This window comes from Odontesthes bonariensis, chromosome 20 (genome assembly GCF_027942865.1).
Source record: "Odontesthes bonariensis isolate fOdoBon6 chromosome 20, fOdoBon6.hap1, whole genome shotgun sequence".
Classification (NCBI taxonomy): Eukaryota; Metazoa; Chordata; class Actinopteri; order Atheriniformes; family Atherinopsidae; genus Odontesthes; species Odontesthes bonariensis.
Window position 1 is genome coordinate 1234919 of NC_134525.1, and position 26508 is coordinate 1261426.

Sequence of the window (26508 nt, forward strand, 5' to 3'; positions counted from 1 at the left end):
TTGGATTTGAAGGTCCTTTTCATGGATATAATGTGCAAAAGCTTTTTTATCCATCCAAAGAAAATGAGTGCAGGAGCCAATCAGAGCAGATGGGCCTTTCAGGGTGGAAAAAGCTCCCTTATTTTTATAAAAACAGCACTTTTTCCAGTTAAAGTGGTTTGTTTTAGCACTCCAAGGCTGTGCTAGCTAGCTGTCATGCTAGGTCTCACGTTTTATTTACGTCTTCGCTCCATCATCCAATTCCACTTCGTCTTAAGAGCTTTTCTTTCTCCATAAAACTACTTCTGTAAGTAGCAGACAGGACTGTTAATCAGAGTTAAGTTCTGCAACATTACAGAGGAGCCTCTCTATGATTGAGTATCTTTTTATTCATGCTAGGTACCCACAATGCTAACAACAGAAACCTTAAAATGCCCAAATCTGCTGTGAAAAGGAGCAAAATCTTTTCTTCTTATATTGTGCTGAGAAACCACACAATGACACACCTTCAATAAACTTTTTGACCAGTCAGAAATGCAACTTCTTCAAGCTATTAGCGTATGTCGCTAACGCTACTTAGCTAGGTGAGAAGGCTGCAGGTGCAGAGCTGTTTTAACGTGGATACTTGGGAAGCTATTTAGATGGCCTTTAATTTGGTTTGGAAGAAGAAGCAGTTTGACGATGTCGTGAAACGTCCGAAACAGACGCCAGTTTCTGTGCCTCAGAGGTTAAAATGTACCAAACAAAACACAGGTGGGCGTAAAGCCTGATAACAGGCGAGGAAAGAGGGGAAAGCTGGTGTTTTTGACAGATATTTGATGGTATTTTAGAGTCTTTGGGTCAGACTTGTACTGGATCCTTAGATCCGGTTGCATCACGATGGTCCTACAGTCAAAATGTGAGAAATCGATTTATTTAAATCGTCTGATGCTAATGTTCTGGACGACACAAATTTACGTGGAAATGTTTCGCAGTTTTAGCGTCTCGTGGAGAATTCGGGGACTTTTTTTATGGCCCCAGATGCCTCTGAAAGGTTTAACATTTTACCACCGAAACACTCACCCGGGGAGGAAATTTGTGCAATTTGAAATCTACAAAAACAAACAGAAAGAGATGCAGTTTTATGCTTTTTTTTGTTTTTTATTTAGGGCAATTAGGAGAAGAATTTAAAGCAGCAATAACGTCATCATGAAATCAGATTCAATGTTTGAGTGTTTTTACACACGAAAAAAAAAAGTTTTGTTGCTACTTTTAATGTGTTTTTTTTTAAGAGTTCCTCGAAAACTCGTTAAAACGACTCGTTTTGGGTCTCACTGGAATTCTGTTTTCAGTCCCGTCCCGGCCACATCGCGTAACTCCGGCGCTACTCCGGCGCTACTCCGGCGCTACTCCGGCGTAACTCCGGCGCTACTCCGGCGTAACGCCGGCGTAACTCCGGCGCGTAACTCCGGCGCTACTCCGGCGTTACTCCGGCGTTACTCCGGCGTTACTCCGGCGTAACTTCGGATGTAACTTCGCCGTTACTCCGGCGTTACTCCGGCGTTACTCCGGCGTAACTTCGGATGTAACTCCGGCGTTACTCCGGCGTAACTTCGGATGTAACTCCGGCGTTACTCCGGCGTAACTTCGGATGTAACTCCGGCGTTACTCCGGCGTAACTCCGGACGTAACTCCGGCGTAACTCCGGCGTAACTCCGGCGTAACTCCGGATGTAACTCCGGACGTAACTCCGGATGTAACTCCGGCGCTACTCCGGCGTTACTCCGGACGTAACTCCGGATGTAACTTCGGATGTAACTCCGGCGTTACTCCGGCGTAACTTCGGATGTAACTCCGGCGTTACTCCGGCGTAACTTCGGATGTAACTCCGGCGTTACTCCGGCGTAACTCCGGACGTAACTCCGGCGTAACTCCGGCGTAACTCCGGCGTAACTCCGGATGTAACTCCGGACGTAACTCCGGATGTAACTCCGGCGCTACTCCGGCGTTACTCCGGCGTAACTCCGGATGTAACTCCGGCGTAACTCCGGCGTAACTCCGGTGTAACTCCGGCGTTACTCCGGCGTAACTTCGGATGTAACTCCGGCGTTACTCCGGCGTAACTTCGGATGTAACTCCGGCGTTACTCCGGCGTAACTCCGGACGTAACTCCGGATGTAACTCCGGATGTAACTCCGGCGCTACTCCGGCGTTACTCCGGCGTAACTCCGGATGTAACTCCGGCGTAACTCCGGCGTAACTCCGGATGTAACTCCGGATGTAACTCCGGCGTAACTCCGGCGTGACTTCGGCGTAACTTCGGAGTCTCTGACGGTGATTTTCGGCCTAATCTGAACTCGAGTGTCGCTATAGTGCAAAATATGAAAACGTTTGTAACGTTTCTTTAAAAAAAAAACGAAAAAAAACAGACATAATATTATTAACAATAACATTAATATTATTAATATATTTACTAACAATAATAATTATAACAACAACATGGTAACATAAAGAAGTGTTTGGTTCCAGCAGCCGGGCCAACTTGTTTCTTTCAAGTATCTCTCAACACGCACACGCACAGACACACACACACATGCACACGCACACGTGCACTTCCATAATAATACATAAGAGTCTTCCTCCCTCTTCCTCCAACATTTTCAAAAAGTAAACAGTTGGGAGAACAAACATAAACAAAGTAAAATACAATAAGATCGTAATACGTGAAACAAGTTGCATAGTTTTGAGATTCAGTTCGTAGTTTTTTCAGGCACCTCGTCTCTCCGCGGTCTGACTGGGAGAGCGGTGCTTGAGCGCCACATAAATAAGCCTCGCTCCCTCCGTTTGTAACAAAAATATATTAGATATTCTTTTTTTTTTCTGTTTTTCTTTTTTTTTCTGAAAGTGCCATCGAGACTCTGTGAGTTCTGCTGAAGGAGTCCGGAGTTTTTATCCCAGAGAGCGACTCGGCCGGAGGACGGACGGCTGAAGGAGTCGCCCGTCTCGCCCTCCGTCCCGTCCCAGAGGGCCGCCTCGTCCTCGCCGGCCTCTCCGGTCCAGTTTGTTCTATCCGGGGGGGCTTCTCCGCGTTTACGAGCAGCCGCACTCCTCCACGATCATGTTCTGGATGTCCTTCTTGATGATCTTCTGCTCCTCGTTGTAGTACAGCATGGACATGGCGCGTAGCCGGGTGGGCACGCAGCACGACCGCAGGTTCTGGAAGGGGCTGTAGCCCCGCATGCGGTAGTGGCTGATGACGGTGGAGTGGAAGGACAGCGTGGATCCAGTGATGCTCGCCACGTGGGAGGGGCACTCGCCCTCGCAGTAGTTGGCGTGGTAACCCGACGGCGCTATTATCCAGTCGTTCCAGCCGATGTCTTTGAAGTTGACGTAGAACTGCCGCTTGCAGCAGACGCGCACCTTCCCGTCGCACTCCAGCCCGCGCTTCCGGCGCCGCCGCGCGTCGCTGCCGTCGCCCTGCCGGACCACCGCCATGAGGAAGGGCCGGTGGGACTGTTCCCGCTGGCTGCCGCGCTGCGACGCCTCCGAGCCCCCGGAAACCAGGACGATGGTGGCGCCGGTGTCGGCGCAGAGCGGGCAGGACACCCGGAGGCTGAGCGTGGCGCCCGCGCCCTCCAGCAGCGCCTGCACCGCCGCGGACACCGGGAAGGTGTGCCAGCCGCTGCGCCGCGTGTCCACGCTCTTCTCCGCCAGCAGCAGGTCGTCCTGCGGCGGCGACGGGCGTCCGTTGGGGAGTCGGCGCTGCTGGAAGACACGGATGGTGACTTTGGCCCGGCTCCGGTTGGCCTTGGCCAATCGGAGGAAGAGCCAGACGTTGGCCTGCTCCACCAGAGACATGTCGCCGCCTTCTTTAGAGAGGACGAAGTTGACCAGGCCGGGAGCCTCACCTGAGGGAGACAGAGACGGAGAACGTTACACCAGGTCCGGCTACCGCAAACATATCTCAGGTCTCACACATCCACCATGTTTCATCTTTACCAGTCATTAAAGGGATAGTTCGCCTCTTTTGACATGAAGCTGTATGACATCCCATACTAGCAACATCATTTATGAACATTTTCTTACATTACATCACATCACATTAGGGTCATTCTGCAGACGCTTTTATCCAAAGAGACTGACAATCAGTGTGTTCCACATCGGTAGGAAAAAGAACTTCAGGTCACAAGAAATCATAAGTGCATTTCCTTCCAAAACCAAACAGCTAAGAGCAGAACTAGTGCTAGAGTAAGTGCGATAAGTTAGGTACCGAGACAAATGGGAAGACAATTTAGAAAACAAATAAGTGCGTAAGGAGCTGGGAGGAAACAGGTGATGTCCTAAGAGGGCGGATCTGTGTAGCGTTTCCTGAAGAAACACTAACGAGTTCCAGCCTCGTTTTGGTGCTGATGAAGGTAGTCCGGCTAGTTGGCTGCGTTTTAAAAAGAATAAAGCGTTTTGCTTCTCAAAACAATATGCGTTCAAAAGTGTAATGTCATGTCCATGCAGGGGATTACTTTTTCCGAACACCAGAATCTCAGTTTTATCTTTATTTAGGTTCAAACATGCCTGTACCTCCCCGAGACCATCCTGCAGCATCTGTACTGCGGACCGGCTGCCGTTGGTGGTTACAGGCAGATACATTTGAACGTCGTCTGCAAAGCAATGAAAAAGGACTTTGTGCTTTTTAAAAATGGAACCCAGGGGGAGCACGTACAGGGCAAAAAGAACAGGTGCTAATATCGACCCTTGGGGTACACCACAGTCACCATTCGATTGATCTGAGTGTGTATAGATTGAAGGTTTTGACATCAGCGGTGTTCCACAGGCTTCTGGGTCCTGGAATCACCTTTATTTATTCTATATATGATCAATCGTATATCAATCGTATGTAGTTTGAACGCATATTGTTTTGAGAAGCAAAACGCTTTATTTTTTAAACCCCAGCCAACTAGCCGGACTACCTTCATCAACACCAAAACTCAGCTGGAACTCTGCTCACAGGACGCAGCAGGGGGTAAGAAGATGTTCAGAAATGATGTTGCTGATATGGGATGTTACACAGCTTCATGTCAAAAGAGGCGAAATGTCCCTTTAAGCTGTGGTCGGTGCAACAAAATAAATAAAGGAGGTAAAAAGAATTCTATTTGTAGATGACAGAAAACTGAACGTTACTCTGACAACAACACGGATGCTTCAGATTATATCAGATAATTAACTGATTATAAACACACTTTACAACATGTAAAGAGTCACTTCCACTGAAACAACATGGAGACAGTGAACGCACCATGGGTCAACATGTGTGTGTGAAGACGCCCTCATTATGTGTTTGCCACATCTGAGCTTTAACACACTCACTCATCATTATGCTACCATCACACACACACACACATTTAACTCTTTCTGCTGACTCGGCAGCAGCGGTCAGAGGTTTTGGAGTCAGGCGGCGTTTAAAGCAGCTAATGGTTCCCACCAGGAGCTGCGTTGTCCTTTCTGTAGCCCGGCGTGAGCAAACCGAGCCTTTCTCCTCCTCACAATGAGTTCAGATCAGAGCCGTGACATGAGAAATGAGTCCAGGAGCAGCTGGAGGATGTGTGCAGTGTCTGAGCTGAGTCGGAGGGTTTTCTGGGAGGATGCTGAGGCTCTTTGGCCATAAAAAGTTCTTTTTTCACTTCGGTTCGTGAACAGATTGTGCATTTTATGACCTTAGAATATCAGAAAAACAGACTCCAGAGCCGACATTCCCCCGACCAAACAGCCCAAAACTCGTTTTACAGTCTTATAAAAGGAAGAAAACGGAGCCATGCCTGAGGAGATTACCTGAAAGCTTGTTAAACACGACTATTCACCCACCAAAGCTGCGTCTGTATCCAAAGATCCGGTATGAAAAACTCTCAAATCTGACATTAATCTAGATTTAAATCATCTTGTTCCTAAATTTCTTTCGTATTTTACTCTCTTGAACATGTCACTGAAGTTTTAAGTCGCCACGGTAACACAAATAGCTGCAGCACCGTTTTCAGATCACGTTGCTCTTACTTCATCCCGGTCTCATGAGAAGTGTCTGAGAGCTCATCTGTGATAAACTCTAAATCATTTTATATTCATCCGTCATGAAAAAAACAAAATAAAAATAAAACAGATCAATCTCCATAACTGTCATCCCAAAGTTGGACTGATCCCGGACAAGCCCCCATTTAATTTAAATCTGGGACACAGAAACGAGCTGCAGCCGTAAAACTGTCCGACCAGTTGACCCAGTTTACAGGACGAAGCCTTTACACCACCCCAAACACCACCAGCATCGGTACCTTTGCTCACAAATGACCAAAGAAATAATAAATTAAACTATTTAGCACAAAAGCTACAAAGAGCTGTTAGCTGAAAACTTGGCATATCTCAGCATGGTGTGCAGTGTGTCCTTAAAACATTTGAGGAAACTGGACAAGTGGAGGACAGAAGAAGAAGTGTCAGGCCTAAAGAACTATCTCCAGCAGATGAACAGGATCTGAAAGTGATGTCCTTAAGAAAGAGGAAAACATCCAGCAAAGACCTGACACAGGAGCTGAGAGATGCATCTGGATGCATCTGGAGCCCGGAGCTCAACATTACTGAAGCAGTGTGGGATCATGTTGTTCAGAGAACGGAACAAAAGGCAGCCCACATCCAAAGAAGAGCTTTGGGATGTCCTTCAAGAAGCCTGGAGAACTATTCCTGAAGACTCCTTAAAGAAAGGACAGAAAGCTCGTCTGAGAGGGTTCAGGCTGTGCTGGAGGAGAAAGGAGCTCAGAGCAGATATTCACTTTAAGCTGCTCAGAACTGAACTAACTCTGGTTTTTACCTTATAAACTGGATTTATGTTCAAACACGTTTCAGTGCATCTCTGCAGCTGCTTCCTGCTTTCCTGGAATTAAACACGTTACAATTTAGAATCTAAAATAGATTTTTAATCTCTGTTTCAGTGTGTGTGTGTGGATGATTCAGTCAGACCGAATGTACACAGATGGAGATTCCTTCAGTAATTACATAAATGTTTTTGTGAAAACAAATGATTCATGTGAAAATCGGCTTCTTGGAACTGCAGAGTTAACATAACCCACAAAGAAACAACAGACAGATTCAGGAGAAACACAGATGAAAAATAAAGATTCATTCATCCTTTCTCAACTGCTCATTTTGCACTAATAACATTTGCACAAATATCATCATAGTACAATATAATGTAAATTATCCATATACCCTATATTTCTTATTGGTTCAGTCTGCTCAGTTAAATTTATTTTTACCTTTATTGTTAAATGTACAAATCTGTTTTTATTTAGTTTACTGATGTTTATTTTTATTTTTATTATTACTATTATTATTATTTACCCTACTCTTCATACTGTAGATTTTCTATTTATATTCTATTTGCTTGTTTTTCCTTTAATTGTTTACATATCTTTTATATTGTACGCTGTTGCAACACAATAATTTCCCAAATTGGGATGAATAAAGTACTTATCTATCATCTCTATCTTCTGTTGATTGATGAAGAAGAGGAGTCTTTACTGAGGTAACAAAAGCTGTTCTGACCCAACAGACGTAAGACACCATCCTGCTGCAGCGAGTGAAGATTAATCCGCCCCCGAGTGTCGTCCCAAAGGGGCCGACGCTTCATTTCTGTTTGTTTAATTCAAAGGTGCAGCTGGCTGCCATGTGAGGAAGTTACTGCGCTCATAAAACACGGAGCTCACAGCGACTTGTTGCACTTTTCTCCACGAGACAAGGAAAACGTCTGCTGTGAGCACACGCAGCCGCTCAGACTGCAGACGGGAATTATCCCAGAATAACACGAAACGTTAAGGTGAGCTCCTGCTCACTGAGCAGCTGAACTGGATAGTTTTAAGGGTTTTATCTGCAAAACCCACAGAGCGCTGCTGGGTTTCACAGATTTAAGGGTTTCCTGTAAAAATAACCATGGTAACCAGGCCGACCCCTCCCAGAAGAACCCAGTCTGTCCTCATTGGTCAGCTCCAGCAGCCTGATCAAGCTCCGCCCACCACCCTGCATCACCTGTTGCATTTAAGGGAGTAAAACTAAGGCTGTGTTCCAAACCGCATACTTCTCCTACTACTCCTACTAACTTTTTGAGTTACTACCCAAGATGCAACGTAACGTGTCATTTCCTGTCAAAACGGCAGTTTCAAGCTAGCTATAACAAGGGTAGGTTCACTTCCTGTTTTCAAAACAAAAGCCCCAATTGTATCGTAATGGCTGTGTTTGAAACCGCATACTTCTCCTACTTCTCCTACTAACTTTTTGAGTTAGTATGCAAGTCTGAGTAAGCGAGAAGTTCCCGGATGCAGACTAGATTCTCTGAAATGTTGGGTATGCATCATGAGGTTACTACTCATACTCAAACTACCCAAGATGCAACGTAACGTGACGTCGCCGATCGTCATTTCCTGTCAAAACGGCAGTTTCAAGCTAGCTACAACGAGGGTAGGTTCACTTCCTGTTTTCAGAACAAAAGCACCAATTGTATCGTAATGGCTTTCCCTGTGATAAAAGGCAACGGGTATTTTATTTTGTGAAAATAACAGGAAGTGCGTTGCTCACTGCGGCTAGCTTTAGTAGCGCCGAATTCGTGGGAACAAAATTGTAAACAGCCGGTATTTTGTCAGGTTTTCAACACGTTGGGGATCTAAACGACTACTTTCTCACCTGAAAATGTTTCAAATGTTGCTAAAGTTTACAGAGTTTAGAGCTTAAGAGAAATCAGCTTCAGGCCGGCTGATTTCGGCTCGGGCAGGAGCGAAATGCATTGTGGGTAAACGCTCTGCATACTGTCTGATCACTAAGCCTTCATACAAGTTGAGTTTTGCTGCCGTTGGCGGGTTAGATCGTGGGAGACGATCAGTTTGATTCTGAGGGGGCGTAACAGACATCTTGACCCGTCTCCAAACATCCTCTAAGTGGGTCAGGAGCTGCTTTTTCACTCCAAAAGGCTTTCGCTGCTCTGCTTTGATGAAACAACAGGGTTCCATCGAATGACAACAGCTCGTTTTGTCTCACCAACAGTCCCGAAAACGCCCCGTTTGAGAGGCTGAAGCCAGAAAACTTCGGCTTTAAGCACGAAAACCGTTTTCAGTTCAACTCTGAACGAGAACAACGGAGCATGGCAACAATGATGGAGCGCAGACTGAAGTCTGAGAGTCTCCGAACTGGAAAAGAAGCTCCTGAAAGCTCAGATTTGGTTTGTATACATACACGATATATTTTACCTTCTTCTGTCTTTACAACCGAAGACTGAATCCTGCAGAACCACAAACAGACATCACTTAAATTGAAGGAGAAGATAATGGACTTTGGCAGAAGAGCGTATTTGAACATTTTTCATTTTTCTCATGAACTCCTGCTCTGGCTTTAATGAAAACAATCTGCGGCATGCATCGTGTGATTGTCCATCAGTGGGTGGAATTTTTGAAGGCGGCCCAGCTTCAGATTCTGAGCATTTTTACGATTAAATCCTTTCAGCAATGTGCAGCTTTGGCGCAGTTTGGAGCCCCGTCACCAACAAAACAAACAAGGAAAGCTCTGACACAAAGCTGGAAGTTCACCGTCAATCATAGAGTTTTATGCCTCTGAAATGACATTTTCTGTGCAGCTGCAACACAGAAAGCCACAGCAGGACAGGAAAAAGGGACATTTCCCTACTTTGGTGATGATGCGAAGCTTGTTTAACTTCATGAAAGGAAGTCTGTCCAGCCTCTGCGAGTCTTCGCCTCACAGCTAATCTTCCTCCTTCCTCCTCTCACTCTGTAATCCCCCCTTCATTTACAGAAGATGGATCTTTACATACTGATGTCTTAACAGCTCATAAAATCTGATTTCAGAGCCAGAACATCGGAGAGGGAGGAGACTGTGAGCCGAACACTGAAACATGTGCGCGCTCCTTCTTTTTCTAATTATTTGCATCTGTTTTCTCATCTGATTAAAAAGATACGCAGTGAACTGGAACTAAAGAAATCTTGTTTGTTTCCAGATTCTTACAGAAATAAGTCCGAAGCAAACTTTTAGTTCAGCTTGTTCTGAACCCAAACTAAAACACTCAAAACTCCGTTTTTGCCCAGTTTAGACGATTAGAAACGATAATGACTCTAATTTAAATCCACTTTTGACTTCCATAAAGCCCTGCTCACCAAACTCAAAGCAACCAGTACCCAGATTAACAGCTCATATCATCAAAAACAGAGGTTAGACAACAAGAACTTAGCTTTGACCATCAAACACCCGGCACTAACAAAACCATCATTCACTGGATTTACAGCAGGATGGACTACACTCACCCGTAAGACAGTTCACACCAACACATGTGGAACAACCAGAAAACAATCAAGTACCCAGTTTCTGCTGCTGAAAACACTGGATACCAAGTTTAGACCAATTTACAACTGAATCCATCCAGTTTAGATCATGAAATACATCCTGAAAATGGAGTTAGACTTTCAGAACCCAGCTTAGACCTTCAGAAACCATCATCAAAAGCCACTGAGTACCCTGAGTAGACCATCAAATGCAAAGTTTAGACTATCAGAAGCAAAGTTTAGACCATCAGAAGCAAAGTTTAGCCCATCAGAAGCAAAGTTTAGACCATGAGAAGCAAAGTTAGACCAACAGAAGCAAAGTTAGACCATCAGAAGCAAAGTTAGACCAACAGAAGCAAAGTTAGACCATCAGAAGCAAAGTTTAGACCAACAGAAGCAAAGTTAGACCATCAGAAGCAAAGTTAGACCATCAGAAGCAAAGTTAGACCAACAGAAGCAAAGTTAGACCATCAGAAGCAAAGTTAGACCATCAGAAGCAAAGTTTAGACCAACAGAAGCAAAGTTAGACCATCAGAAGCAAAGTTTAGACCACCAGAAGCAAAGTTAGACCATCAGAAGCAAAGTTAGACCATCAGAAGCAAAGTTTAGACCAACAGAAGCAAAGTTTAGACCATCAGAAGCAAAGTTTAGACCAACAGAAGCAAAGTTAGACCATCAGAAGCAAAGTTTAGACCATCAGAAGCAAAGTTAGACCAACAGAACTAAAGTTAGACCATCAGAAGCAAAGTTTAGACCATCAGAAGCAAAGTTAGACCAACAGAAGCAAAGTTTAGACCAACAGAAGCAAAGTTTAGACCAACAGAAGCAAAGTTTAGACCATCAGAAGCAAAGTTAGACCAACAGAAGCAAAGTTAGACCAACAGAAGCAAAGTTAGACCATCAGAAGCAAAGTTAGACCATCAGAAGCAAAGTTTAGCCCATCAGAAGCAAAGTTAGACCATCAGAAGCAAAGTTAGACCAACAGAAGCAAAGTTAGACCATCAGAAGCAAAGTTAGACCATCAGAAGCAAAGTTAGACCATCAGAAGCAAAGTTTAGACCATCAGAAGCAAAGTTAGACCATCAGAAGCAAAGTTTAGACCATCAGAAGCAAAGTTAGACCAACAGAAGCAAAGTTAGACCATCAGAAGCAAAGTTAGACCATCAGAAGCAAAGTTTAGACCAACAGAAGCAAAGTTTAGCCCATCAGAAGCAAAGTTAGACCATCAGAAGCAAAGTTTAGACCATCAGAAGCAAAGTTAGACCAACAGAAGCAAAGTTAGACCATCAGAAGCAAAGTTTAGACCATCAGAAGCAAAGTTAGACCAACAGAAGCAAAGTTAGACCATCAGAAGCAAAGTTAGACCATCAGAAGCAAAGTTTAGACCAACAGAAGCAAAGTTTAGACCATCAGAAGCAAAGTTTAGACCAACAGAAGCAAAGTTAGACCATCAGAAGCAAAGTTTAGACCAACAGAAGCAAAGTTTAGACCATCAGAAGCAAAGTTAGACCAGCACATGGACCGTCACATCATCCTATAACGGGCTGAAGTGTCCTGCTCTCCATCCTGCTCACGCTGCAGACCAACATCTCAAAATGAGGTCTGAACCAGTGCTAAAGGTCCGAGTAGAAGCAGCTGGAGCTGTTGGATGCTGCTTTCGTACTGCTGGGTTTACAATAAAGGGGCCAAAGTTCTGTGCTGTAACAGAACAAAGTGAATGCATTCAACGGCGAGCTTTAACCTGCCGGAGCAGCAGAAGAAGACTCACTGGACCATGCAACGAGACGTTTAACTGGAAATCCACCGAGTCTTCTGCTGAGGCTGAGATAATGAGCGCTCATCCTCTGGGGATTAAAACTAGAGCAGGTTTAATGGAGGCAGCGATGTGTGAGCTAAACAACAGCATGAAAAATACCAGTTCAACCAGAGTTTGGAGCGTCTCAGTGACACGCTCCCAGTAACTGAGGATTAATCCGCCCCGAAAAGAGTCCCGTTTGTTTAAAATCCTCTTTTAATAATCACCCTGTTTGCCTTTTAGGTGTTTTGGAAGATTTACGACCTCAGGCCTGTTTTGCATTCAAAGGGTGGCGGTCCACCCTTCCCTCTGTCCTCAGAGTTTACATTGGGCCGGCTCCGCGGGCTGGGTCGGCAGGGATCAGGCCTGGTGTTTGAGTATGCTCACACTTAAGTATGCAGAGCAGAGCTCCTGCTGTGACTCACTCATGATTCACATGTTTTTCACAGAACTTTTAGCTGTAAAAGCTGAGAGAAAGCCAAAACATTTGTAGGAATAAACACCAAACAGAAGCAAAGGACATTTAAAATCCTGTAGATGTGCAGAAAGACGGCCCGGATCAGCCGGTTTGGATCATTCGACGTGCTGAGCAGGAGGATCGTCTGTTTCTGTTCACAGTGAAACATGTTTGACATGTGACCAAAGATGAAAGTCATATATAACTGTAAGATGAGGGAGCCCCAGAAGGGTCAGGACTTCACTGTCCGATAAGAAGAGCTTCAGGTTTAATCCTGGTCTGACTCACCATGAGGCCGCGGACACACCGAATTAATCAGGAGAATCCTTCACCCGTTTATGAGCAGGAAATCAGGGATCCAGGCTGGATCAGTGTGATAAACTGAGGCCTGAAACAGATGGAGCTGTTTGCTTTGGTTTTAATGAGTGGGGCAGCGGGATGTGAAAGGTCAGAAACCAGCGGGTCACAGGTCCGAACCTCTTGTTCTGTCACCAAACAGCAGACACGAGGAGTTTGATGGAAGAAACAACAGCTGTGGTGGACATCCACGAGAGGACAAATTACTTTTATATCTGCAAAGATTTGGGATATTATATCATATCTGGGAAGATGGCAGTTTGGGTTAGGTCACCCAAACGGACCTGACCGGGATATTTCCCCTTAAGTTTGAGGATAATTCACCTGAAGTTTGAGGATAATTCACCTGAAGTTTGAGGATAATTCGCCTGAAGTTTGAGGATAATTCGCCTGAAGTTTGAGGATAATTCGCCTGAAGTTTGAGGATAATTCGCCTGAAGTTTGAGGATAATTCACCTGAAGTTTGAGGATAATTCACCTGAAGTTTGAGGATAATTCACCTGAAGTTTGAGGATAATTCGCCTGAAGTTTGAGGATAATTCTCCTGAAGTTTGAGGATAATTCACCTGAAGTTTGAGGATAATTCGCCTGAAGTTTAAGGATAATTCTTCTGAAGTTTGAGGATAATTCGCCTGAAGTTTGAGGATAATTCACCTGAAGTTTGAGGATAATTCTCCTGAAGTTTGAGGATAATTCACCTGAAGTTTGAGGATAATTCGCCTGAAGTTTGAGGATAATTCTCCTGAAGTTTGAGGATAATTCACCAGAAGTTTACGGATAATTCACCTGAAGTTTACGGATAATTCACCTGAAGTTTGAGGATAATTCGCCTGAAGTTTAAGGATAATTCTTCTGAAGTTTGAGGATAATTCGCCTGAAGTTTGAGGATAATTCGACTGAAGTTTGAGGATAATTCGCCTGAAGTTTGAGGATAATTCGACTGAAGTTTGAGGATAATTCGCCTGAAGTTTGAGGATAATTCGCCTGAAGTTTGAGGATAATTCTTCTGAAGTTTGAGGATAATTCGCCTGAAGTTTGAGGATAATTCGCCTGAAGTTTGAGGATAATTCGACTGAAGTTTGAGGATAATTCTCCTGAAGTTTGAGGATAATTCACCTGAAGTTTGAGGATAATTCGCCTGAAGTGTGAGGATAATTCACCTGAAGTTTGAGGATAATTCGCCTGAAGTTTGAGGATAATTCGCCTGAAGTTTGAGGATAATTCGCCTGAAGTTTAAGGATAATTCTTCTGAAGTTTGAGGATAATTCGCCTGAAGTTTGAGGATAATTCACCTGAAGTTTGAGGATAATTCTCCTGAAGTTTGAGGATAATTCACCTGAAGTTTGAGGATAATTCGCCTGAAGTTTGAGGATAATTCTCCTGAAGTTTGAGGATAATTCACCAGAAGTTTACGGATAATTCACCTGAAGTTTACGGATAATTCACCTGAAGTTTGAGGATAATTCGCCTGAAGTTTAAGGATAATTCTTCTGAAGTTTGAGGATAATTCGCCTGAAGTTTGAGGATAATTCGCCTGAAGTTTGAGGATAATTCGACTGAAGTTTGAGGATAATTCGCCTGAAGTTTGAGGATAATTCACCTGAAGTTTGAGGATAATTCACCTGAAGTTTGAGGATAATTCACCTGAAGTTTGAGGATAATTCACCTGAAGTTTACGGATAATTCACCTGAAGTTTGAGGATAATTCACCTGAAGTTTATGGATAATTCACCTGAAGTTTGAGGATAATTCACCTGAAGTTTGAGGATAATTCACCTGAAGTTTACGGATAATTCACCTGAAGTTTACGGATAATTCACCTTAAGTTTGAGGATAATTCACCTGAAGTTTGAGGATAATTCACCTGAAGTTTGAGGATAATTCACCTGAAGTTTGAGGATAATTCACCTGAAGTTTGAGGATAATTCACCTGAAGTTTGAGGATAAATTCACCTGAAGTTTGAGGATAATTCGCCTGAAGTTTACGGATAATTCGCCTGAAGTTTGAGGATAATTCGCCTGAAGTTTACGGATAATTCGCCTGAAGTTTGAGGACCTACTCTGGGTGATGTATTTGGTTCTGTTGGGGACTTCGTGCTCATATGTTTCTGTATGGAGGGAGGCCTGCGGTACGTTTACTGCTGCCGCCTGGCAAAGTGAAATTAAAGCAGAGGAGAAGTTTCAGTCTGAGCTGCAACACGGTGTCAGTTATTAACGTCCTCTCACGCGCTGCGGCTGTTAATGCCAAATAAAAGCCGGCCGCAAAATGATTCCAGACTGAATCTCAGCTTTAAGCACGAGGACGGTAACAAACAGGAGAGAGCTGTTCCAGCAGCTGCTCCGTCTTCTTAAAGAGCTCATCCGTCACGTTTCTTGTGGGTTTAACAAAGTGGCGTGTTTTTCATTTTCAGACCACGTCTACAAACCAGATTCCTCTCCGGGGACTTTAAAAAATTTGAGCTAAATGAAAGCCGGAGTGCCATCTTGGAACTCTGTCTGGGTTCTCAGGCCAGTTTATTTCCAGAGAAAGCTGATAAACAGTCCAGTCTGACAGTCATTAAATACCGAAGAGCCTCGGACACGCCGAAGGAAGATGATGTCCTCCCCAAACCTCCCCGAGCTGCTGAGTTGGAGGTGAGCGTCCGCCACAGAAACACGACCTGCCGGCCTTTGCTTTGGCTTCAGGACGGACCGCGACCCGCTCAGAGCGACGGCCCAGGGCCTCGATAACACCGAGGTCAGAGGACTCTGTGGGCGGAGCGTCACCATCCGGGGGTAGGAACAAGGTCCTGAAAGGTTTGGATCTCAGCAGCCTGAGGATTTATCTGCTGATCTTTGATGATGGAGCTTAAATTCTACTGAAGGATGGTGAGTAGAGCTGATAGCTCTGGGATCTCAGCCCTGCTCAAAGCTGTTTCTGCAGTCGTTTTGAGGCCTTTTTGCTCTGATTACGGCCTCCAGATCATTGTTGACCCCTTTCACGCCACGGTTCTGGCACTGGTTCAGGACTGGTTTGGTTTTAAAGCCTCCTCAGAACTGGTCTGATTTCCAGCACAGGGCCACGTAGTTTTAAACACATTATCCGTGCTGAAGCTCAGTCTTTCAGCATCCAGCTTCAGATCAGGCAGACTGAACCATAACCCAGCCCAGAACTAACCGTAACCCTACCGTACCCTACCCTAACCTAAAGTAACCCTACCCTACCCTACCCCTAACCCTACGCTACCCTAACCCTACCGTACCCTAACCCTACCCTACCGTACCCTTACCTAACCTACCCTAACCCTACCCTACCGTACCCTACCCCTACCCTAACCCTACCCTAACCTAACCCTACCGTACCCTACCCTACCGTACCCTAACCTACCGTACCCTAACCCTACCCTACCGTACCCTAACCCTACCCTACCGTACCCTAACCTAACCCTACCGTACCCTAACCTATCGTACCCTAACCCTACCCTAACCTACCCTACCGTACCCTAACCCTACCCTACCGTACCCTAACCTAACCCTACCGTACCCTAACCCTACCGTACCCTAACCTAACCCTACCGTACCCTAACCCTACCCTACCGTACCCTAACCTAACCCTACCGTACCCTAACCCTACCGTACCCTAACCTAACCCTACCGTACCCTAACCTACCGTACCCTAACCCTACCCTAACCTACCCTACCGTACCCTAACCCTACCCTACCCTAACCTACCCTACCGTACCCTAACCCTACCGTACCCTAACCTAACCCTACCGTACCCTAACCCTACCCTACCCTACCCTAACCTAACCCTACCGTACCCTAACCCTACCGTACCTTACCCTAACGTACCCTAAGCTACCCTACCCTACCCTAACCTACCGTACCCTAACCCTACCGTACCCTAAGCTACCCTACCCTACCGTACCCTACCGTACCCTAACCCTCCACAGCAGCACCAAAGCCCAGCGTTGGTGCTGCTGTGGCAGCAGGCTCTGGCCCGGAGCCGGGGCTCTGGCAGCTGAAACAGAGGGAACTGCCTCTAAGCTCTTCCTGAACCAGCTGGAAGTGCTTTGCCTGAAAAGACGCCTGTGTTCAGCAGCTGGGCGGTAATGGCGTCTGGCTGCTGTTTGCCGCTGAGCGGGGAATGTAAGGGCGCTTTTACAGCCGCCTCTGCTGTGGCTGAAAACAACACGATGGGGTGGAAGTGGGACACGGTTAAAGATGAAGGGGGGCGCCCACTCAGCTGACGGATCCCTGGATCTCAGTCCACCTTAAAGCCAGAACAGGCTTCATCTCTGAAGGTAGCAGCTTCCTGTAATGTAACCAACTTTAAACAATCAGAGCTCGCTGGGAGCCTCCCAGTGCAACCAGTTTCTCACTGGAACGTCAGCTTGGGATAAATATAACCCTGACCATCTCACAGAGCCCTTACTCCGCTCTGTAATTCCCTCATTTTTCCCACCGATGCCTCCCCGCTCTCCCCCGTCCTCCCCCCGCCGTTTGAAGCGGGGCCGCCGCTCGCTGCCTTCCTGTCCTCCCTGATTCCTCCCAAAGGACGACGCAGCAGGAGCTGCCAAGAGAAGCCCGACACAGACGTCTCACTCCGACCGGTTTCCAAAGCGCCGAACACACTGCTCACTTTGTTCCAGATAACAGAGGCTGAGATAAGGCTGAGAAACCCTCCATGAAGGCACGACCGAACTATGTTCCAGCATGTTAACGCAGGATGTTTTCTCTTCGTTAAGCCACTTGACTCTGAGCTATGAACCATCCAGGCAGGAAAAAGGCTCCTAACTCAAGGGATGAACCAGTGTTGTGTCCAACTTAGCAAAGAAGCCGTTTTAAACTGGATCTTTAGGCACTTTGTTCCCAGCAGCCTGTCACAGAGACACATCATTTGTTCCCATTTCTTTAGCTGCATCTGTGAAAAACAGCTTCATAGTTTCAACTTTTTTGTACATTTACATTAAAACTGCTTTCAGTTACCAAAAGAGTCAAATTAATATAAGAAATTCAGTTTAAAAAAAATCCTAATCCCAAAAAAATCTAAATCTAAAAGTAGAAAATTAGGAAAAAAACAGACAATAATAAGAATTATATGTTATTCAACATCAATAAAAAGTAAATAAGATTCAATTTAAAGCTTAAAAAAGGACCGAAGTGTCCCGAGGTCTTCATGTGGTCAGAATGAATTTAATCAAGCCAGTACCTTTCCGGAAATGTGTCTGCTGCAGCTGCCGCTGAAGACCGTGCTGAAGTTGGTTTGATATTGGTTTGAAAAAGACACCTTATTTCCTTATTGTGAATATCTGTCGAATATCCCATATCAAACCAACTTCACCACGGTCTGTAGCGGCAGCTGCAGCAGCAACATTTCCGGAAAGGTACTGGCTTGATTAAATTCATTCTGGACTCTCTATCCGACCACATGAAGACCTCGGGACACTTCGGTTTGGCTTTAGGGACCCTCTACTCACTACCACGTAAGTGTTATGTTGTTTAGAGCTGTAGAAGAGGTATAAAAATAGCGTTTTGTAGCGGTGACATGATTTGCCCCATTCACTTCCACGCTAACGACTTTTGGCTAAAAACGGTCAAATCGAAATTCTCAAAACACATCCAAATGACATGATTTTGATGTCAACTCAACGTATGTACTCCCAACATCCCGTAAATTGATCTAAAGTGCATTTTACTCCGGATTATCCCTTTAAGCTGATCAGGAAAACATTGTATCTGACAGGGACTACTTTCCGCGGCGGATTTATCCACATTTTGATGTGATGAACTTCCACTTTCTCTTCGTCATCTAATTCTTTTCATGCAGTTTGTGTCTGTGCCCACAATCTGTGGTTGTTTACTATGGAGTGATTCATCTCCCCGCACATAGAGCATCTCCGGCGGTTGGTCACACATCAAAGTGGAGCCAAACGATGTGGTGGGATGACGAATAAAACAAGCCGCCCCGGGATTCAAAGCAGCGGCGCTCCGAGTGCACGGACGTGAGCGTAAACATGCGCCGAACGCAGCAAAGCCACCGAGCTGCCGGTCCAGAGAGGCCTGTTCTGCTGGTGGACGAGAAGCAGATGACAAAGGAGCTAAAGAAATGTGGTGGGGGGGGGGGGCAGGAACAGGGAATAAACAGAAGAAAAGACGAAGAAATTTGAGTTTTTGCCAAGAAAAAGACGAGAGGCGAAGAAAAAGCATCAAAAGAAAAACAGAGCAGAAAAATGGGAGCGAGAGAAAGAAAAGCAGACAAAGGAAACATGCTAATTGTAGTTTATTTTCATGACAGACAGATGTTTTTGTCTTCCTATCAGCTGCTTTGATTCCCTTTTCCTCTCGGTTTGTCGGAGGTCAGTGAAGCGACCCCGAGCTCGCCGCCGCGCTGCCAGAATAGAAGCAACAATGACCGGTTTATTCCGTCTGCCAGAGCAGCCAAGGGTAGACCGAGGTTAGAGGCAGCAGCGGAAAAAAAAAGCAGAGCAGGCGGATGAAAGTGGATTGTGGAATGTCACTAATGATGTGTTCAATTAAGTTCAATTAGCCTAATTGTCCTCTGTGTGTGGTGAGAGACGGGGGGAAGAGGGAGGAAAGATAAACAGGGACCAGGCGAAGTTTCAACAGAATAAAACGCAGACAGACACGTATTGTGCCAGAGCTGCTAAACAGAGGTTGACACTTTGTCTTCGCCAAGAATCCAGTCATCGCTCTGCTCCTTTACCTCCCCAAAATAATTACTGAGCTCCCTGTATGCATCAGTTATTCCCAACAAAGCACAGGACCGGCTGGGTGCAAAGTATTCTCACGGCGGGTCGTGTTACATCTTAGGAAAACAACCGGCTCTTATGGAAAACTGCAAGCTCGCGTACAGCCTAAAATAAGCTGACCTAAATGTAGGACGGCGGCTTTTTTTCTGGGCCGGGGCTCGAAAATCTGGGGGGGTGGGGGGGCTGGTTTAGATCTGAAGGCTGAGCAGCAACTAGTAGGAGATAAGACACCAAAGAGACACCGAAGAATTCACAGGACGGGGAGGCATCGGCCTGATAAATGATCAACGAGAGGCTGCATCAGTAGCATGAAACGGTTCAGACTTCCAGTTTTAAAGAGTCCGTCTGTCTGTAGGGCAAAGGCCCCCCATTTACTGTGGGGGGCCGTCTGTAGGGCAAAGGCCCCCCATTTACTGTGGGGGTCCATCTGTAGGGCAAAGGCCCCCCATTTACTGTGGGGGTCCGTCTGTAGGGCAAAGACACCCCATTTACTGTGGGGGTCCATCTGTAGGGCAAAGGCCCCCCATTTACTGTGGGGGTCCATCTGTAGGGCAAAGGCCCCCCATTTACTGTGGGGGTCCATCTGTAGGGCAAAGACACCCCATTTACTGTGGGGGGCCGTCTGTAGGGCAAAGGCCCCCCATTTACTGTGGGGGTCCGTCTGTAGGGCAAAGGCCCCCCATTTACTGTGGGGGGCCGTCTGTAGGGCAAAGACACCCCATTTACTGTGGGGGTCCGTCTGTCTGTAGGGCAAAGGCACCCCATTTACTGTGGGGGTCCGTCTGTCTGTAGGGCAAAGACACCCCATTTACTGTGGGGGTCCATCTGTAGGGCAAAGGCACCCCATTTACTGTGGGGGTCCGTCTGTCTGTAGGGCAAAGACACCCCATTTACTGTGGGGGTCCGTCTGTCTGTAGGGCAAAGACACCCCATTTACTGTGGGGGTCCGTCTGTAGGGCAGAGACACCCCATTTACTGTGGGGGGCCGTCTGTAGGGCAAAGGCCCCCCATTTACTGTGGGGGGCCGTCTGTAGGGCAAAGACACCCCATTTACTGTGGGGGGCCATCTGTAGGGCAAAGACACCCCATTTACTGTGGGGGGCCATCTGTAGGGCAAAGGCCCCCCATTTACTGTGGGGGTCCGTCTGTCTGTAGGGCAAAGGCACCCCATTTACTGTGGGGGTCCGTCTGTAGGGCAAAGGCCCCCCATTTACTGTGGGGGTCCGTCTGTCTGTAGGGCAAAGGCCCCCCATTTACTGTGGGGGTCCGTCTGTAGGGCATAGGCACCCCATTTACTGTGGGGGTCCGTCTGTCTGTAGGGCAAAGACACCCGATTTACTGTGGGGGTCCATCTGTAGGGCAAAGGCCCCCCATTTACTGTGGGGGGCCGTCTGTCTGTAGGGCAAAGACACCCCATTTACTGTGGGGGTCCATCTGTAGGGCAAAGGCACCCCATTTACTGTGGGGGTCCATCTGTAGGGCAAAGGCACTCCATTTACTGTGGGGGTCCGTCTGTCTGTAGGGCAAAGGCACCCCATTTACTGTGGGGGGCCGTCTGTAGGGCAAAGGCCCCCCATTTACTGTGGGGGTCCATCTGTCTGTAGGGCAAAGGCACTCCATTTACTGTGGGGGTCCGTCTGTCTGTAGGGCAAAGGCACCCCATTTACTGTGGGGGTCCGTCTGTCTGTAGGGCAAAGGCCCCCCATTTACTGTGGGGGTCCATCTGTCTGTAGGGCAAAGGCACTCCATTTACTGTGGGGGTCCGTCTGTCTGTAGGGCAAAGGCACCCCATTTACTGTGGGGGTCCATCTGTAGGGCAAAGGCACCCCATTTACTGTGGGGGTCCGTCTGTCTGTAGGGCAAAGGCACCCCATTTACTGTGGGGGTCCATCTGTCTGTAGGGCAAAGGCACCCCATTTACTGTGGGGGTCCATCTGTCTGTAGGGCAAAGGCACCCCATTTACTGTGGGGGTCCATCTGTAGGGCAAAGACACCCGATTTACTGTGGGGGGCCGTCTGTCTGTAGGGCAAAGGCACCCCATTTACTGTGGGGGTCCGTCTGTAGGGCAAAGACACCCCATTTACTGTGGGGGCCGTCTGTAGGGCAAAGGCACCCCATTTACTGTGGGGGTCCGTCTGTAGGGGTCAACTGGCCCTTCGGCAGGCCTGTTGGAGGCCATTTGGATGGCCAGAGGACCATTAGGGCTTATTATCCAAAGAAAAGGGGCACCTTTCCCCTGCAGGACCAAGGAGCTGGGCCTAAGGGATGGGGGTTGGGTCGCAGCAGGTGTGGTGAAGGTGTTGCCAACTTTGGGTAGATGGAAGAACGAGAACTTGGATCTGCATTGGTCTGAGGTAAATGAGCTCAATCGTGTTGGGTCATGTTTAATATATATATATATATATATCTTCAGCCACAGCCACTAGGGTCACAAGAGGGTGCTATGAACCAAACGACATGATGGAATCTAAGAGCCCATCGTCCATAGCAGCCGGCATCTCTGAGATACTCACAGGGTGCAGCGTCGGTACCCGAGGGACCGAGCGTCGGTCCCAACCAAATTCAGAATGAAACAAACAAGCCTTCACATCTCAGATTCCTTTGGGAAATGTTCCTGCTCTGTGAAGCCTGGAACAAGAAAACCACAAAGTTTATCTGCTCTAATCTGTTTTAACACAGAACAGGACACAATGAGCTGTAAAGATGTGGAGCTTTAGGGGCCCGGGGTCCCCTTGGCCCCCCCCCCCCAAAGGTGGACAGCCCTGAAATTATCCCTGAAAGGTGGACAGTTTTGGTGGACAGCCCTGAAAGTCTAACCCCAGAGGTTAGTTCCAGCCTCCTGACTCCTGCCACTGCTGCTCCGATGCCTCCGACTCTGAAAGTCTGGACCAGATAAAACGCTCGCTCAGATCACGAATAAACCTGTGTCCAGCATCCAAACTCCCGCCTCTTGTTTTAGGCCCCCTAGTGGCTAAGAACAGCGTAATTCTGAGCTTTAATGAAGGCACAAAGAAATAAAACAGCTGGATGTGCAGGTAAACGAACATTTAAATAGATTTTTTAACCCTGGCAGGCTGGTTAATGCCGAAGAAGAGGCTGTTTGGTCCTGCTTGGTGGTTTTCTGGCTGTAACACCACATCAGAGAGGAGCTCTTCGGGCAGCTTCGGCTCCGTGTTTCCCTCCAGTAAAGCTGCTCTGCTCGGCCTGTTTGCACAGATCCAGTTCATAAAAATCTTTTCCATCTGCTGTTCCAGACTCTCGCCTACAGAAACCCAAACCGTGGCAGCAGAGAATCCAGAGGAGGAAGCGGACGTCACAGTCCCGCCCACACTGCCGGCCGACAGGTGAGAAACCGGAGGCAGGCGGACGCTTAAAGCGGCTGAAAGCGGCAGCGTCACGCCGGACAGACGGGCTCCCAAACACTTCTGCTTCCAACACCCTTTTAAACCCGATTCCAGCTCATTCTGCGGTGGCTCTAACAGGACCGCTGAGCTGCTCTCCTTCATCTGATATATTCAAATAAATAAATTAAATCAAATCTCTCACATTCAGACGCTCCAACACAGAAGTGAGCCCAAAACAAACGTGGATGTGCAGAGTTTTCCGAACCCTTCTGCCAACAGCAAACCTCACAAATGTGATTTAAAGCTGTTTAAAAGCTGCTGAGCGGGGCGCAGCTGCAGGTCGGAGGTGGCGGAGCGCCGCCGTGAACACCCGGCCGGCGTCGCTCTCCGACTCGCTCCGTCAGACAAACACACACCGTCCCCTGCGACTGTAGGGAGGTAATGAGGTTTTCTGAGCAAACAGCAGGAGACAGAGGTGTGTGTGTGTGTGTGTGTGTGTGTGCGCGTGCACGTGAGTGTGCACGTGTGTGTGTGTGTGCTCAGCTGGGGGAGGATGCAGGTGGAATTAAGCAGCTCGAACACACTAACGGACGGACGGCTCTCTAACAACGGATTTCCAGCTCAGAACAAACACAGACGTGTGCTTCATGTCAGCTGCTGTCCAAACACACGTGCACAGCGCACACACACACACACACACACACACACACACACACACACACACACACACACACACACACACACACACACACACAGTAAAAGGGAACATTTGCTCACCAGCCTCGGCGAAGGTGATGATCTCGGTGGTCTCCTGAGCGTCTCCGGCGTCTCCGGCTCGAGCCGCCGCCGCCGCTCCTCCCAGACCGCCGCCTCCTCCCCGGCCTCCCCTCCCTCGCGCCTCCTCCTCCCCCTCGATCTGCACGCTGCCGTCCTCCGCCACGCGCCCCACGTGGAGCTTCCTGAGGGCGTTGAGGAGCGCGGCGCGCGGCACGGGCCGGGTGATGTTGGGTCGGGCCTGCAGGTGCAGCATGTTGAGGATGTGCCTCTTCACCGCCTCCACCACGTCCTGCTGCGCCGCCTCCTCCTCTTCCTCCGCCCTGTCGTCCGCCGCCGTCACCCCGTCGCTCCTCCGCATTCTGGCCAGAGCGCAGGAGGGGCAGTGGGAGCTGAAGGCGGCGTCCGGCAGGGGATGGACGGTCAGGGACGGAGGCTGGAGCCCGGGCGGCGAGTCCGAGGACGCGGCGGCGGCGCTCTGGACCTGAACCAGGAGCAGGAGGGTCCAGCTCAGTAGGGGCAGCACGGACATGATGGCAGCCTGAGATGCTCAGAGTCTGATGTGGGATAAAAGTGAAGGAAAATTCAGAAAGATTCCTTCCGTCTTTACTGTCTTTGTCTTTCTCTCCTCAGAAGTTTGAGAGCCGCAAAGTTCAGCCGAGCTCGCAGTCCACCTGCGAAACGGAGGGGAAAAAAAAAAAAAAAAAAAGCTGTAAAGAGACGAGAGAGAGGACGGCAAAAAAAAAAGCCCCACAGCGGCGAGAGAGGAATGAGTAATCCTGGTCTTTTTTGTCAGGGACAGATGGCTGCAAAATGTGGAGGCGTCACAAGAAAGAAAGAAAGAAAGAAAGAAAGAAAGAAAGGACGAGAAAAAAATAACAAAAACAAGGAGCGGAAAAAAAAACTCAGCTGTGATGAATGGATGAAGGAAAAACTGGAGGATCCCTGCTCCCGGGTGAGTGTGAGCTAAGTTATCCCAGACGAAGGGAGTTCCTCTCAGGCTTTTTACCTCTGCTGCTCCCCGGCTCCGTCAGAGTTGAATGCGTTGCCTCGTTCAACAGTTGAATGCTTTTAGCGGAGTGGGCTGGACTCCCTCTCTCCTCCTCGCTCTCGTCTTTCTTTCTCTCTCTGCTCCTCTCCTCTATCTCAGCCTGATATAGCCTCCATAATTACACCTCCCTCCTCCCTCCATCACTTCAGTCTCCTCCCATCTGGGTGACTCATGGTACTTTTACCTTCTCCTTTCCTCTGGCAGCTAATGGAGCAGAGCAGGGATTCCTTTATCCCCCCCTCCTCCTCACTCCTCCCACGGTCGGCTTTCAATGAGTTACGTATCGAGGTGAAAAATCTGAGATGAACTGTGACTCTGCTTTCCATCTGGCATCTGTTTGGCCGTCTATCAGTCAGTCATTCGGTCTGACACGCTGCGTGTTTAGTCTGGTTGCTCCGGCCACCGGCGCATCATCGACTTTATTATCTCACCTCGTCGCTTCGTGGCCGACGAAGCCGGAAAGATGCGTGTAACCGCTGTGATTAACACTCCCCTCGCTCTGCTGCTCTCCACCTGAAGGCGCCACAGACCGCCAACCTTCCTCTGACAGTCCACTGACTTCAAGCTGGAAAATGCTGGTTTTTACGTTTGAAGCGACCGATCCCCACGCAGCTGATTGTCCGTGTCGCCGTCGTCCACGTGCTTCTGAAAGCTTTCCCGCCTCGGTCGTGAGGCTGCGTCATGGCAACCCGATGTCCCCCATGAAGCAGATGTTTGGGTCCCGAATGCCAAAGACCTTAAAGTCCAGGAGTGGTCCCTGTTGGTTTAAACCGAGCAGCGACTCCATCAGGAAGCTAATGTAGAGCAGCAGTTTCTTTTTCTTGAATCGGGCTCCATGGGAACACATCCAACCCTGACCCAACCAACCAACCCTGACCCAACCAACCAACCCTAACCCCAACCCTAAGCCTTACCCATCCAACCCTAACCCTAACCCTAACCCAACCAACTCTAACCCCAACCCTAAGACTAACCCTAACACAACCAACCCTAATCGAACCCGCCCCCCCCGCATGGCAGGTGGTTGCCCTCTCCACTCAGCCACAGACCTTCATTTCACAACTTACCTTCATCATCCATCCTTCCCCGAGTTCTTTGACCTTGGACACTCTGTTGGCAGGCCAGTGCACATAACGTCTACACCGACACTTCTAACCCCAACTAACCCCTAACCCTTTACCGGGACATTTAAAAGGAGGACTGAGCTCTGACACGTTAACCCAGCTGGCTGAGCTATACATTTAACCCTCTGTCTACTCTAACAATGTGCACTGACTCCTGCCATGCAATAAACTGAATTTTTTTTGAAGAGCGGCGCATGGAGGGCAGAGGTGTTTGACCGACGGTCGAAGCTCTGCCCCCCGCGGGAAAGCCGGCGTTACTGCCATCATGCCACCCTGCCTTTTACTCATTTACTTCTACCTCCATCAGTCTGAATATCCAGGACAGTAGGCCAGTGCAATATAGATCAACCAGAATCCTTGAACCCTAACCCCGACCCTCGGCTTTACCGGGACATTTTAAAGGAGGACTGAGTCCTCACACGTTAGAGTTACCGCAACAGAAATGTGTCTGTGCAGCATTTAAAGGGGCTTTGATGGATAAGAGGAAGGTTCTGAAATGTGTTGAAAGAAGGTCGTGAGGAGAAGATTTACTCGTCTCCAGAG

General features: G+C 47.8%; 1 protein-coding gene across 1 annotated transcript; it reads right to left on the bottom strand.

Moving 5' to 3' along the window:
* Nucleotides 1–2285: 2285 nt before the first annotated feature.
* Nucleotides 2286–24901, bottom strand: inhbaa (inhibin subunit beta Aa). Its single transcript, XM_075451949.1, has 2 exons — nt 23794–24901; nt 2286–3866 (listed from the first exon to the last, which is right to left on the bottom strand). Exons 1-2 carry the CDS (start codon nt 24320–24322, stop codon nt 3049–3051), a joined length of 1347 nt encoding a protein of 448 aa, XP_075308064.1. The 5' UTR covers nt 24323–24901; the 3' UTR covers nt 2286–3048.
* Nucleotides 24902–26508: the final 1607 nt, after the last annotated feature.

What these genes read in the sequence shown, in the direction of transcription:
- inhbaa (XM_075451949.1), bottom strand. Translation starts at nt 24,322, where the DNA reads ATGTCCGTGCTGCCCCTACTGAGCTGGACCCTCCTGCTCCTGGTTCAG. An exon ending in CATCACCTTCGCCGAGGCTG is followed by an intron (nt 3,867 to 23,793) that starts GTGAGCAAATGT and finishes TGTCTCCCTCAG; the next exon opens with GTGAGGCTCCCGGCCTGGTC.